Source organism: Parambassis ranga, chromosome 10 (genome assembly GCF_900634625.1).
Source record: "Parambassis ranga chromosome 10, fParRan2.1, whole genome shotgun sequence".
Taxonomy (NCBI): domain Eukaryota; kingdom Metazoa; phylum Chordata; class Actinopteri; family Ambassidae; genus Parambassis; species Parambassis ranga.
Genome location: NC_041031.1, coordinates 15,784,887 through 15,798,252, shown reverse-complemented (window position 1 = coordinate 15,798,252; position 13,366 = coordinate 15,784,887). Strand labels below are relative to the sequence as shown.

At 40.8% G+C, this 13,366-nt stretch overlaps 1 protein-coding gene across 1 annotated transcript; it reads right to left on the bottom strand.

The window, feature by feature from the left end:
* Positions 1–3,038: 3,038 nt before the first annotated feature.
* nkx3-2 (NK3 homeobox 2) lies at positions 3,039–5,528 on the bottom strand. The gene is made up of 2 exons (XM_028416324.1): positions 4,893–5,528; positions 3,039–4,248 (listed from the first exon to the last, which is right to left on the bottom strand). Exons 1-2 carry the CDS (start codon positions 5,263–5,265, stop codon positions 3,824–3,826), a joined length of 798 nt encoding a protein of 265 aa, XP_028272125.1. The 5' UTR covers positions 5,266–5,528; the 3' UTR covers positions 3,039–3,823.
* Between the last annotated feature and the right edge of the window lie 7,838 nt (positions 5,529–13,366).

Below are 13,366 nucleotides of genomic sequence, written 5' to 3'. Positions count from 1 at the left end.
GGACACACAACTTTGTCTCAACAACTGTGAGAATATATATTAAGTCTATATAATAACCAATTAAAGTCAGAAATGAGGCATTTCGCCGTTTTTACAGGTAACAGTGGAAGGTGTTTGGCATTGACTCACCTGTTTAATATGTGTTTGTGATGCCCTTTGTCCTTTGAAAACAAAGATGAGCTGCAGTCCAGAGGTTGAATCACGGTCCTCGTCTTTCACGCCTTCCTTTCACTGCGGTGGAGGCTTATGTGGCCATGAATGGGGGATGAAGAGGAATCTGCACCTGGGCCACTTTGAAGCAGGTGGCAGTGAGTGTCAGCTCAGCATATCCCCAAAAATGCTTATAAGGGTGTGATTGACAGTTTTCCAAGCAGACAGAAAGCTTTGGAGGAAAAATGACGCCTAATTGTTTTTAAAAAGTTTTTTTGTAAGAAGAGAAGCTCGAAGAATAAAAGGAGAAGACGGAGAATATGTGGAGAAAAGGCTCTTCAGAAAACTCTCGGTGAATTTTTTAAGTGGATTTATTTGCAGTTTAAATTTAGGCTGAAGCCCTTTATGTGATTCCATCAAGGACAGAGAGATTTTTTTTATTTTTTAGTGTCAGCTGTATTTTGGATTCTGAACGGATACAGCCACAGGGATGAAATAAAAAACGCATCGGGCTTCTTGCACGTCAGTAATTTCTATGTTAAGGTTGATTTATTTAGCAAAAAATGCACAGAAATCTACAAAATGTTGTAAATCATTTAATATCTAGTGATTTTTTTAATTAATCATCTACGATAAACTATTCTAAATTAAAAATGCATGTGGCGAAATGTCCAGTTCCGCGAAACTGATGATCAGTTTATCTGTAGGAGGTTTTCAGTTCGCAACATTAAAATATAAAAAGGAAAAAAAATTATGCAATAAATCCTAAAACTAAATGTATAAAAATCTGTTATCGATTAGCCTACTCTGACATCCTGAATTACGCACATGGATGATCAAACATAAAACATGGACGTGGAATTTATGTCAAATATTGAGAATATTGTATTGTTAAAGAAAGTTTAAAGTAAGTTTAATTAGAATTCTGTTTACATTGAAATTGAGTGTACGGGCTGTTTTTCGTGGGCCATGAAAACCAAAGAATATTTCAATAAGCATATTTAAAACATATTTTTGCCCGTATTTAACTCCTAATATTTTTATTACTTGAGACATAAAGACTTTTATATCGCCTTTCTCACTGCGCCTCTTTGTGGTTTTTCCAAAGCATCATAATATAAGTAAAGGTCGACCCAACAGTAAGACATGGCTGTTCCTAATCAACATTTTTGAATCATGATTCTTTCTTGAATTTGTGTTGCACACTCTTCTGTATCTACAGGCTAAAGGGCTTAATAATCCCTATTAATGTCAATTTTCTATCATCGAAACTGTAACTCAGTAACAACTGAGCGCCTCCGTGCAAAATAATTACTGCGAGAAAACACCCAAGGCCAGACCTGGTTAGGAAAAGGAACAAAAATACATGAAATAAAGTGGCCTGTTCTATTCTATCTATGCGTAAATAATATATTTACCAAAGGAAATAGTAGTCACCATATGCAGCTCAGTCACAGTCTTATTAAGAAATACAATAACTATCTATATTCCCACGTACGAAGCGTTAACTATGAAAAAAATAATGAGGGGACCGGGGACACCGGAATGGGGTTAATGCACACCGATGGGGGTGTTTGCATTTCAAGTAGTCAAAGTTGAAAAGAAAAAAACAACCGCGATATGTCCCTCTGTATCAGATATCTCCACATGCAGGTATGAAAGAAAGCCATGTGGGACGGTCCACTCCTCAGTATCCCTCTCTGTCCTCTGCGCGCCACAGCAGCCAATAAGGAGCATCCGTGCCGCCGGTGATGGCTTCTGGTGGCGCGTAGACCTGCATCAAGCAGATCAGATTTTAGGACATATAGGCGCCGATGGAGTCTTTCCATATAGGGTTAAAGAAGATCAACCAAGACCCCATATTACATCCGGCTGTTGGTGCGTAAACGTGCGTAAAAACGCACTGGCGTTGAAAGCGATTTTGCAGTTTGTGTGAATAATTGTTACCAGTGTCTATGTACGAGCTGATTAAAGTGGTCAGTGATCATGACCTGGAGAATTTTCAGCAGCAAACACTCATATACAGAAGTGTGGGGGCGTAAGGGATGTAAGCAGTTTACGTCGCCAGAGATGGATGTCTGATCTGTGGCTTCTCCCTGCTGACCTCGACATAACTCTCAGGCCTTTACTGGATATAGAATAACCCGCTAACACAACTCCCACAATAATTCAATTCCAGTATTAGGCCTTACATCACAAAGAGAAACTTCAATCTGCCAACAACGCAAAGCGAGGAGCCCCCTCTCCCCTCTCTAAATTCAAGCGCAGTGACATGGGCCTCCTTAACCCCGGAATACTCCTCTCCTTGTGTTGACATACAGCCCTAAAGGTAACTGTCAGTTTGCCCTGTCCGGGAATCACAGAGCTATTCATCACTGTCTGACAGGTGTGTTTAGGAAGAAAGCCATCGTGGCCCGGATGACATGGAAAGGGTCTCAGTGTGCAGCAACACCGTGGTGAAAAGGAGGAGAAATGAAACACAATTGAAGCAAAACTAAAAAAATATTAAAGAAAGATTTAAGTAATCACTAAATGTTGCTTCAGTATTGTTATTTATATGTTTGTATTCTGAAAACAGAAAAAGAGGCTGAAATTCATTTGTGCCAATTTTGAAACGACGTGTTTTAGGGTCAGTTCGGTCAGAAAAACAGGACGTATTTGACGTATTTGAATCCTACTGCAGTTTAAAAAATAAAATGCAATTCACGTGTTATTTTTCTTTCTTTCAAACCAGTCAGTTTGAAAACCGAAATCTGAAAAACCAACATAGAAAAAAATATCTTTTTAAAAAATGTTAAAATGTTGGTAAAATCAGTCTGTTTATTATTTATACCTTTTCTTACATTTTGCATTAAAAAAAAAATAAAATAAAAAAAATCAGATGAAAGTAATGCCTGATATGTTTTAATGTTTTTAACACAAATAATAACACATGAACTTTTCAATTAGGAGTCGGTTCGTTTCAGCCTCACGGTCATTTTCATGCCAATAACTCAACAAACCGCCTCTTCTCAGTCTGACAGCGAACATGCCCACACTATAATGCATTCAAATAATAACGTATATGCTCAAAAGTGCTGAAATATCTTACCTTTACAAACACAGCAAGAAAACAAACAAAAAACACAACCTGTAACAGAGACAGTTATTTGTAAAGTCAATGGAATATGCCTGTTTCCAATCACTGCAGAGGTAGGAAGGCGCATGTAGAATATAAACCAACATAAGGTGACATTTTCAGTCTGTTTACAGGCCGCCTGGTCCCGCTGAGGGGTCCTGCAGGGGCTTCAGAGGTCCTTGAGGGTTTCCCAGCAAATACAGGAATATATATTACTGTGTCACTCCTCACATGTTAACATACTGACATTTAAAAAGAGCTCGCTCACTGCAATTCAAATGACTTTAGAGGCTAAATCAGGAGAAATACTTTCTTTACCGGGGTCCCTCGAGACACTCTTACTAAAGGAGTCCCTTTAGGGGTGTGAAACTTTATGAAGAAGTTAGGGAAACCTTGGTACTGGCCTGGCCGGCTTCATGCAGTTCAATCAGAGACGTAGAGCAGATTATAACAGTCCCCTCGTGTCTCCTCCTCTTTTTCAGAAAAGGTAAAGTTAGTTTTGTTTCCTGGGAGCAAAAAAAAATCGTAAAAAGAATAAATACAGTCACCAAGTTCTCACTGATTCCCCGCACACGCAGAAAGTGTCCATGCAGGGAGGCAGTAGGCGTAGGGATAGTAGTAGGACGGCTGCAGGGAGAGCAGCGGGGGCCGCAGGATCTCTCCCGGGCTGTACTGTCTCTGGTCGTCCCGCACCAAAACTTTCACCGCCACCTTCTTGGCCGCTGGGGTCGACGCCATCAGGTCTGCAGCCATCTGACGGCGCTTCGTCTTGTACCGGCGGTTCTGGAACCAGATCTTGACCTGAGTCTCTGTAAGCTTCAGGGAGGCCGCCAGGTCCGCCCGCTCCGGCCCGGACAGGTACCGCTGGTGGTTAAAGCGACGCTCCAGCTCGAAGACCTGCGCGTGGGAGAAGGCGGCTCTGGAGCGCTTTTTCCGCTGTTTGGGCTGATCCAGACCCTTCTCATCCAGGTTGCTGGAGTCTGGGAGAGAGACACACACACAAACACACACAGATGGATTGTGTGATTTCAGCAGTCTGGCATTTCAATGCAGCCCATCTTATCTCTCATATTTGAGTTGTGAATCACAAAGATAAAAAGGAAACGAATCTGAAGGAGTCCTCGGCGCAAGAGGATGTTTTTATGTTGTCTTAAAACAATGTTGGGAAACGTTTTCTTTTCTTTTCTCTAACGCACCCTTAGGAAGCTTTAAAAATGTCAGATTCATTCAGGCCTTAAATCCTAAACTTGTACAAACCATTTGTTGATTATTTCATAACTTTTGTCTCCGGTCTGCGGAGTGTTTGGATTGTTTATGACTGCCCAGAGGCTCGATCATGATAATGCAACAGAAATTATAGACACAAAATTCTACAATAAACCAGAAGATTCAACATATAAACGTGCGTAACAAGGACACTTTGTGCGTAAAGTTAGCAGAATGCCTTCCACAACAGGCCTGGTATCTTACAATAACACAATCCTAACACTCCCTGTGATTCTAACAGCAGCATAAACATCTGTATTAAAGTGGTTTTACGCACGTTAATAAATATCAGACCATAGAACCACACATTATCCTTCCTTGTTGTGCACTGGCATACTAATATCTCTGGCCTACTTACCTGTGGCATTGTTGGGCTCACTGTCACTCTTCGCGTTCTCCGCAGCTGCAGACTCGTGGTCCGTCTCCTCCTGCATGCTTTCCTCCGGCACATCCGACGCGGGGTCTCCGTCCTTCTCTGATTTGCACACGGCCGGAATCTTGCTGTCGTTGTCGTCGCTGAGTCCCGAGTCCGAGTCGTAGCTTTTCCTGTCGCTCGGCTCACAAGCCTCCCCATCAGTTCTCCTCGAGCCGCCGTTCATTTCCCCAAATATTTTCCAGCAAGCCGTCTTGGAGAAGCACATGTCCAAATCTGGCAAGTGTCTGCTGTCGTCCTTTTTGTTCAAGATAGCTTGGATTGAGAAAGGCATCAGCGAGTTGCCACGAACGGCCATTTTCAAATAAGCGAACTTTCGCTCGGTCTTCAAGTTGAGTAATTAACCGGCCCGGAGAGTGGAGTAAATGTCAGTCCATCCACATTTTAGTCTACTCCGCTCAGGAGCTCTGCTGTCGCTTAACTTTTTCCTCCAGCGTTGTTTCCTGGTCGCATCCTGTGAGAAGTTTCTGCTAGGTCCGCAGACACGATGCTGCTCCACCGCATAGCTCTGCCATCAGCCCGGACTCGCTCCAGTCCCCGGCCCTTTTCACCCAATTTTTTCCATACACCCTCACCTGTGACTGACAGGCCCTCCTCATCGTCTCCTATTGGCCTAGAGAGGGGGGAAGCCGACCCACGATTGGTCACTGTAAACGACGTCACGCTGCTTTCAGCTGGGTGGGAAAAAGTTAAAGAAAAGTTTGGTGGTATAGCAGGAGTCTGAAGTGACGTGCAGGCTGCACCCGCAAAAACTGTTTAAGCAGAACTTCATCAGATCTGATGAATAAAGTGTGTCTGCGTGGTTTGTGGGCGCAACATTCCTACTGGCTGTGTTTGATTGATTTCAAAGGAGTTTAGGGTCAATTCAGTTAAGGTGCACAACCTGTGCGTCCAGTGTTCAAACTTTGCACAGTCAGAAAGATTTCGTGCGTAAAAGTCTGACATGATCTCAAGAAAGTAGATTTTGGCAGAGGCACCAGTCAACAATATGAGGGATTTACTGCCTCCTATCCTGTGTCATCACTTAAATGCAGCATCCGAACAATACATTTGTAGGAAATATATTTTTTTACCTAACCCTTCATCATCCAAGCAGGACTGTGATGAGCGTAATGTGTTTTTTCCTTTGGTAACGTGTTTTGCGCAGACCAGCGAGTTGCAGCTTGTCACTGATTCACCCCGTCTGCGTTGTGTTTGAGGTTTAAGGTCATGTAAGTGCTTTTTGTCACTTCCTTGACAGCCTGCGATGCGTCATGTGCCGCCATGCCCAGGTAGGCCTCAGTCTGCTTGTGCGCAACAATCCTACGGTAAAAAGAAGTTAAGAGTTAAATCAGGCATGCTTGCTGCCTGCTGGTCCTGTGTGGAGTAAAAGAAGAGCTCTATAAATGGAGACAAAGTCTCTCATCATAAATTCGTTTCAGCAGCACTCTGCTTGTCCAACATGAAGAAGAAGTTAACCTGACTCTTTAAACGTCAGTTTAATATTCATAAATACTGACTGCAGGTTTGTTGTCCCCAGTGTGCGCAGCTGTTACGTCATACATGAGTGCCATAACAGTATTAGTACATTCATTAAATATGCAGAGTGACCCCTGCTCTGAGTGGACAAACATATGTGCTGCTGATCCGGATCGTGACCTCTGTCACGTCGTGACTCTCGCCTGTCTGCAGAACAGATGTCTCAACTTTACACTGTTTCTATCAAATTACATTAGAGCGCGTCTGAAAACACTGACTGATATATAACTGATCTGAGTTTTAACGGAATGTACATGAACGTAACATGGACTATAAAACAAGATTTATACGCGCTAAAGTCACACATTTCTCTACAATGATCAGTTTGATTGACTCATTCTATTTGTCTCTAATTAAACAGACATTAAGGTGTCATAATGACACATTAATGCATTAACAGGAGTGTAGAAGTTATTGTTTAATATACGGCAAATTACCAATGCGCCAATGAGGCCCAATTAACGACCAAATTACATTGATAATATTATTACAGTTATTATTATTATTATAACTAATGTTATATAACATACAGTATACGTATAGACATATAATAGATAACTAACTGATATTAACATAAAGAGTTGGTGCTCATTTTTATATTGATTTGAATTTGGGTGTGTGTGTATTTTCTCATAGTGAATCTTTATAGAGCACATATTTATATATTTAGATTATTTTGAGGAGATTATTTTAAAGAAATACATTTAAAATGAGCGGTAAAAGATTAAAAATAAATCTCTGTCGCTTTGTCAGTTATTTACTCGTAGACGCTTCTTCTAAAGAATGTTTGTGAAATAAAGAATTAAATCGTGCTGAAAATAATGAAACGAAATTTTCTGTCATTCATGTCAATCCGATTTTTTTTTAATTATTACTGTGATTATTAGAATTATTATTATTAAGTTATATTAACTGCCTTGAAAAACACTCGGTCTATGACCTCTTCTCATCGCCCTGCGTAACGAAGAAAACAGAATCTATATTACGAACAGCCTAAAAAATAAAACCTGGATCAAGCTGTGTCCGGATAACTTCAGGGCTTCACGGTCAGGTCCTTCAAACCCTGCTGCGTGCATTTACTATACCATCTAGTGGCCGCAGGATATACCTCCGTGACTCTTGGACACCTTTGGGGTCAACGCGGCACCGCGCAGACAGTACTTTAAACGCGGTCCCTCATTTTAGTACAGTCATTGTTTTAAAGATATGAGGGTATTTTACTGAATGTGTTTTTTTATCTGAAGGCTGATGTCTTAAAAAACACCAACATTTTATTACTGGGTTTATCGTCCTCATTGAAAAGGAATTACAGGCATATTATGTGCAATGATGTGGCAGAGTCTCGGGGCTGGATGTGACCTTGTGGATGAAAGTCTGTATCACCGCAAGCAATGAAAACACAACTGGAAAAGGGAAACGCACAAACCACTGACGCATCTGGATACTTTCACACACCCTGCCCTGTTCTTTTAGCAGCAGCTCACTCCATCCAAGGCCAATACACAAGTGCTACATCACACACACACACACACACCTTACTCTGTTGTGTTGTAGAAGGTTTCCCTGTGTGCATTTTGTAACATCACTGTTGTCTCTTGTTCTGTAGAAGCAGCCTCGCTGACCCCGCGTTTGGAGCCTCATCCTGGGGAAAAAACACAATAACTGTCTCCAACAAAGAGTCCATCAGTGTGATGTCTCCGCGGGTTAACTGTGCTTCAGTAACCACACAGTGAGGAACAGCAATAAGCAGTAAGTAGCTGTAAGTGGCAGGAAATGTAAACAGCTGCTTGGTTTTCACTCAGACAGCAGCAGAGGGATTCAAATGAAAGATGCAGCTAGTTTGAAGATCATCTGAGGAATTCATAAAGAAAAGTGTCAGATGAATTCAAATATCCATTATTCATGTTTTACTTATTTGTTGATGTAAACAAGAATCAGTGAAAGGATGACTAAGAAAATCATTAGAATTAATTTACTGGTGTGTTTCTGTGTCATTTTGCTGTATTTATATAAACATGTTAGTGATAAAGTCATATATAATATAATCACTGATAATTATGTCAGAGATTTTTGTTCTATATATCCTGAAAATAAAATAATCTTTAACCACTGAACAGTAAGTGGCACTACATTTATATTACACTACATACATATGATCAGAATCAAGCATCACCAACTGTCTCAGTGTTTAGTTTATTGTTGAATTGTTTTGATCAATTACAGTAAATTCACTTGTAATATTTCTTTTTGTAAACTAATAAAATCTGAAGTTTTTAAGGTAATAACTAGCTGTTAAATTAATAAATGTAACTCAGTAATATAAAACTGCATACATTAAAAATAATAAATTGAAGCTGCTGGTAAAAACAGAATTATGGATGTACAGATATTATGATTATCATTATTAATAAGCTGCAGCAGCACTTTCACTGCTACAAAAACATGTTTTCTAGTTTCTTGTGATGCTTGCTTTTTTGCCATACTGATTGCTCAAAGTGTATTATGATAGCAATATATGTACATTATGTGTATTGGAAATCAATTAAAGTAGAAGAGATGTGATTTTCTACTTACATAAACAGACACACACGAGCTGTCTCACTGTAGCTGTAAAAGTTTGACTTAAATGGTGAAAACAGGAGGGATAATTACATTCAGCTGTTTATCCTTCCATATCCTTTGATTGCATTTCCAAGCCATAGGTAACAATACCTTCTTGTTAGTATCTTCAAAATATTCAAATATATAAATCAGTAAAGGAGATAAAAACATTGATTTGTTTTTAAATTATTACATGTAGAACCTCCTTTCTGCTTTTTGTTTTTAAAGGGGAGTGGGCTCTTTCTGTACAGGATGGCTCCCTCTGCTGGTGAGCACAAGAATCTGCCTGCTATAGAAAAAAGCTCATGTGGAAAGATGAGATGTTCACTTTATAATGGCCGTGCCGGGAAAAGGTATATTTTGTGTGGGTTTTATTTTTCTGTCTCTAGTGACACAGTTCTTTAACATCCCTGCAGACTCTGTGTCTGCTGCCCTCCAGTGTAACACAGGGGTGAAATTCCCACCAGCACCTTTCCAGTAAAGACATAAACGTTAATGGCACATTAGACTATTACGTTTGCCTCCACCCTATAGCCGCCTCTTTTCCTGCCTCCTCTTGTAACTTTAATCTCGTGTTTTAAACAGAAATTGCTCCTGATGCAGCAACATGCCAGTTGCCGTGGTAACGTCTCTGTTTCCCCTCCTCTGCAGGGTGAGTTTATGACAGCTCTAGTTTTTTTTTTCCTCCTTTCTTCGCGTGCTGGTATGAAGAGGGAGGCTCAGAGCATGCCATGCACCCCTCCACCCCCCACACCAACACCCCCTTACAGCTGCCAAATTGTGTTCAGATGGAGCAATACATGAGAGGGCACTGCCAAGAGTCATTTGCAGTAAATGCTCCCAAACGCCCTCTAGATTTCTCACCAAATATCAGATCCACCATGATAGCAGCTCTAATCAACCCCAACATTGGAAAGTGGAGGCAAAGGGAGGGGAGAACATGAGGAAGGGTGGTTACTGCCAGCTTTAAGTATGCTTTTAGTCACCTAAGTTACAACTGAACCCTCCTTCCCAAAGAAGAATTATCCTTGCATGCGATGGAGCACTAAATGGAAGAGCCCTTGGGACAGAACACTTAATACAGTAAATGGAACCAAGAGACAAGCAGAGAGAAGTTCCTCCGTCTCCTGGAAGTTATTCAAAACATCTCTGCGATGGCTACATTACTACAGACACAGGAGCACAAGTGGGGGGATAGGCCGCTGTTACAGTCCAATTAATGTGTGTAGATAGTGCAGACGTGATTTATAGTTTATTTTTTGGCTCTGCTGTGCTGACAAACGAGCTTCCATCCGCCTCTGGCACGCAACAGATAATGCAAGCAGCTCAAGCACATCATGAAAGGTTTCTCAGGTCTGAAGGGGCTTTGGCTGCCTCCTCAGGGCTCTGTGACCGGCTCTTTTCTCCTCTGCTCACGCCTAAATAAAGCCGTCCGTCAAAGCGGCGGACTCCTTTCAGTGGTTTCATGTCACATGCAGAACAGCACTTTTGAGAGTCGATGCAGTTATGAAAACTTCAAGGCCCATTTAGAAATTCTTCAGATATTATGGTCATTTCTCATTTCAGGGGACAAAGTGCAGCTGCGGCAAACGTTTAGGTGAGAGGTGTTTACAGTTTCAGGGACTGAATTTGGAGAGTGAAAGATTGGGAAAGAGAAGAGTAGACTTTGTTTTGGTCTTCTCAAAACCATCTTATATTGACAATATACAAATGCACTACATCACAGAATATATTTTGTTCACTATTAAAGCTAAGTGGATGTTCTGCCCCCTACATCTGCAGCATAACAGAAGAAACTCATGGTGAGGTGACAAAAGGTATAAGTGTCATTTACCACTGTGACTTTGGGGCCAATTAATCACAGCGTGTTCAGTCTGTGCCAATTGTGCAATACCACTTTGTACCACTAGATGGGTAGTGAGTACATGTAGCATGTAGTTATAGAAGAGTAAGAGTGGTTGTCCAGAGAGATATTCTCCATCATTTTCACTATTATCAATCAACAGACAGGTCAATAAATGAATCAGTTAATAAGTTCTTAATAGAACTTATGTTCTTGAGTTTTCATAATTATAACTTTGACTACTAATAATTTGGTATTGCTTTAGTATTTATGGGCTGCTAATGCTTCCAAACAAGAATCATCAATACAAACTATTGTTTTTGTTCGGTGTTTGTAAAAAAACATCAAATTAAAATCACAGCAGCAGACAAAGCCGAACACATGATGCACCTTTCAATGTGGAGATAAGTAAAGTTCATGCTTTTCACACACAGCACGGACATGTTGCAACAATCTATTTGACCCAAAAATGTTGGGAAACAAACAAATAGCTGAGAAATGCTTCTGCACTCTGGGGTCCATTTGTTGCAGCTTCAGATGCCAAAAGTCGATCCAAAATCTCATCTCAGCTGCACAACAATTCCAATCCTGCGGACTGTAAGAGTCTGAGCCGCCGCCCCTCCCCGCTGCCTGTCGCTGGCCATTTCTACGACTGGTGCATGAAACACTTCTGACGTTAAACACCTGTTAACTTTTATGTCTTGTGAGAGGAGTGGCTGAATGGGAGAGCATTATATTCAGTGCCAGGCGGCCTGGCCGAATCCCCAGAAGAGGAAAGACCACTCCCAAAGCAGAGAGGCAGCAGCAGGAATGAGCGAGCCCCCCCCTCAGCCCAGCGGCAGCCTGAGAGGATCCCCTCTGCTCACAACGAGCCAGCACCTCTTGTACAGTGGACAGCTATGTGAAACCACCATCTTTCCACAGCGACTGAACCTCCAGCACACCTGCTGCAGAGGAGAGGTGGGCGGATGTGAGGTTATGTTGTAGCTGTATCAAGTGTTTTTTGTTTCTCTTTTTTCTGTAGTACCTCTTCTACACTTCAGAAACAAACATGATATTTTTTCTCTTCACTGCCACATTGTGGTGTTACTATACCAATAGGAGCATCGTCAATTGTAAATTATCATTAAAATAAGGTTTTACACTGCAGATTACCTTTGTGTCTATTCAGACTCTCAAAAGTACTGATATTTATTATTATTTATTTTTAAGATATTTGTGTGAATTTCTATAATTAGCATATAAATTATGGCCACAGAGATCAAAATCTTATTAGTTTTTACTTTGTTTGTGCCAATATATAGAGAGAATAATACGGAGTCTGAAAGTCTGAAGATTTCTAATGAACTACCACACAGGTTAAAAAGAAAACTTCAACTACTTTTACACTTTTTTTATAATAATTTGGAGAATATCATTATTGTCTCTCTTGTATGTATACGATTAGTTACTGCAGTTTAATTACTTTAAACTAATGATGTTAGGTCTTTTGCTCACTGTTAGGATCAACAAACCAGCACAGCCCTAATGATGATAAGACATGTAGCACCAGTTAAATATGTAGCTTTAAATGATAATCTTCTGTTTCTCCACCTTTCTAAGCTCCGAGCTGAACACAGTCATCCTCCTCTGCTCAGCTGGCTATAAAATCTGTCTGATGTTTTTCAAATATTCAGCAGCAGAAAAACCTACATTCAAAATTCATTTCAACAATAAAGGCAACTATAATGAAGCGACTTCTCAAGTCGGTCCAACGGCACCAGCAAGTGAAAGGAGTGCTGTTTCCCTGCCAGACCTGGTAGCTAAATGAAAGCTGATGCAGAGCTTTAAATGGGAGTCATTGGGTTAATATTTTAAGGTTTGGATTGGACTACCAGGAAATACCTGACAGTGTTTCACCTTTAAGGAATAAAATTCAGCAATCTGCTGGAATGGTTGGAACACACACACTCCTGCTTTCTGTACTCCTCTCTCTGTGCTTTTTTGGATGCCGAAGGTTCAGGTGCAGCGATTAAAGCCTCCTAACGTGTTAATGATGGTGGAATATTTCACTCTGAGTTTGTCAGTTTTATCCCCCATTAGCAGGCAGGAATGTCCTCTCCTCTCCTCTGCTCTGTGGGGATTGGTTAAGATCTGCGGCTATCTACACACTACAGACAGCTCCATTCATTTAGGAAACAGGAGATAACGTCTGAGACATAATAAGGGTCAAATAATACAAATCTGTGAATTCTGCCTCTCACAGAGAGGTTTTAGAAGAACAGGAGCAGCATGGATGTGTGTGTTTAGGAGGAAAATCTAATGAGCAGTCAGGTGAGTATCTGAACATAAAAAGATATGTATAAGTACGGTAACTGCAGATGTAATGAACTGTAAACCTGAGGCTTTCGCATGGACACACAGATCGAAGAGATGAACACATTTTTTTCTTTCACAA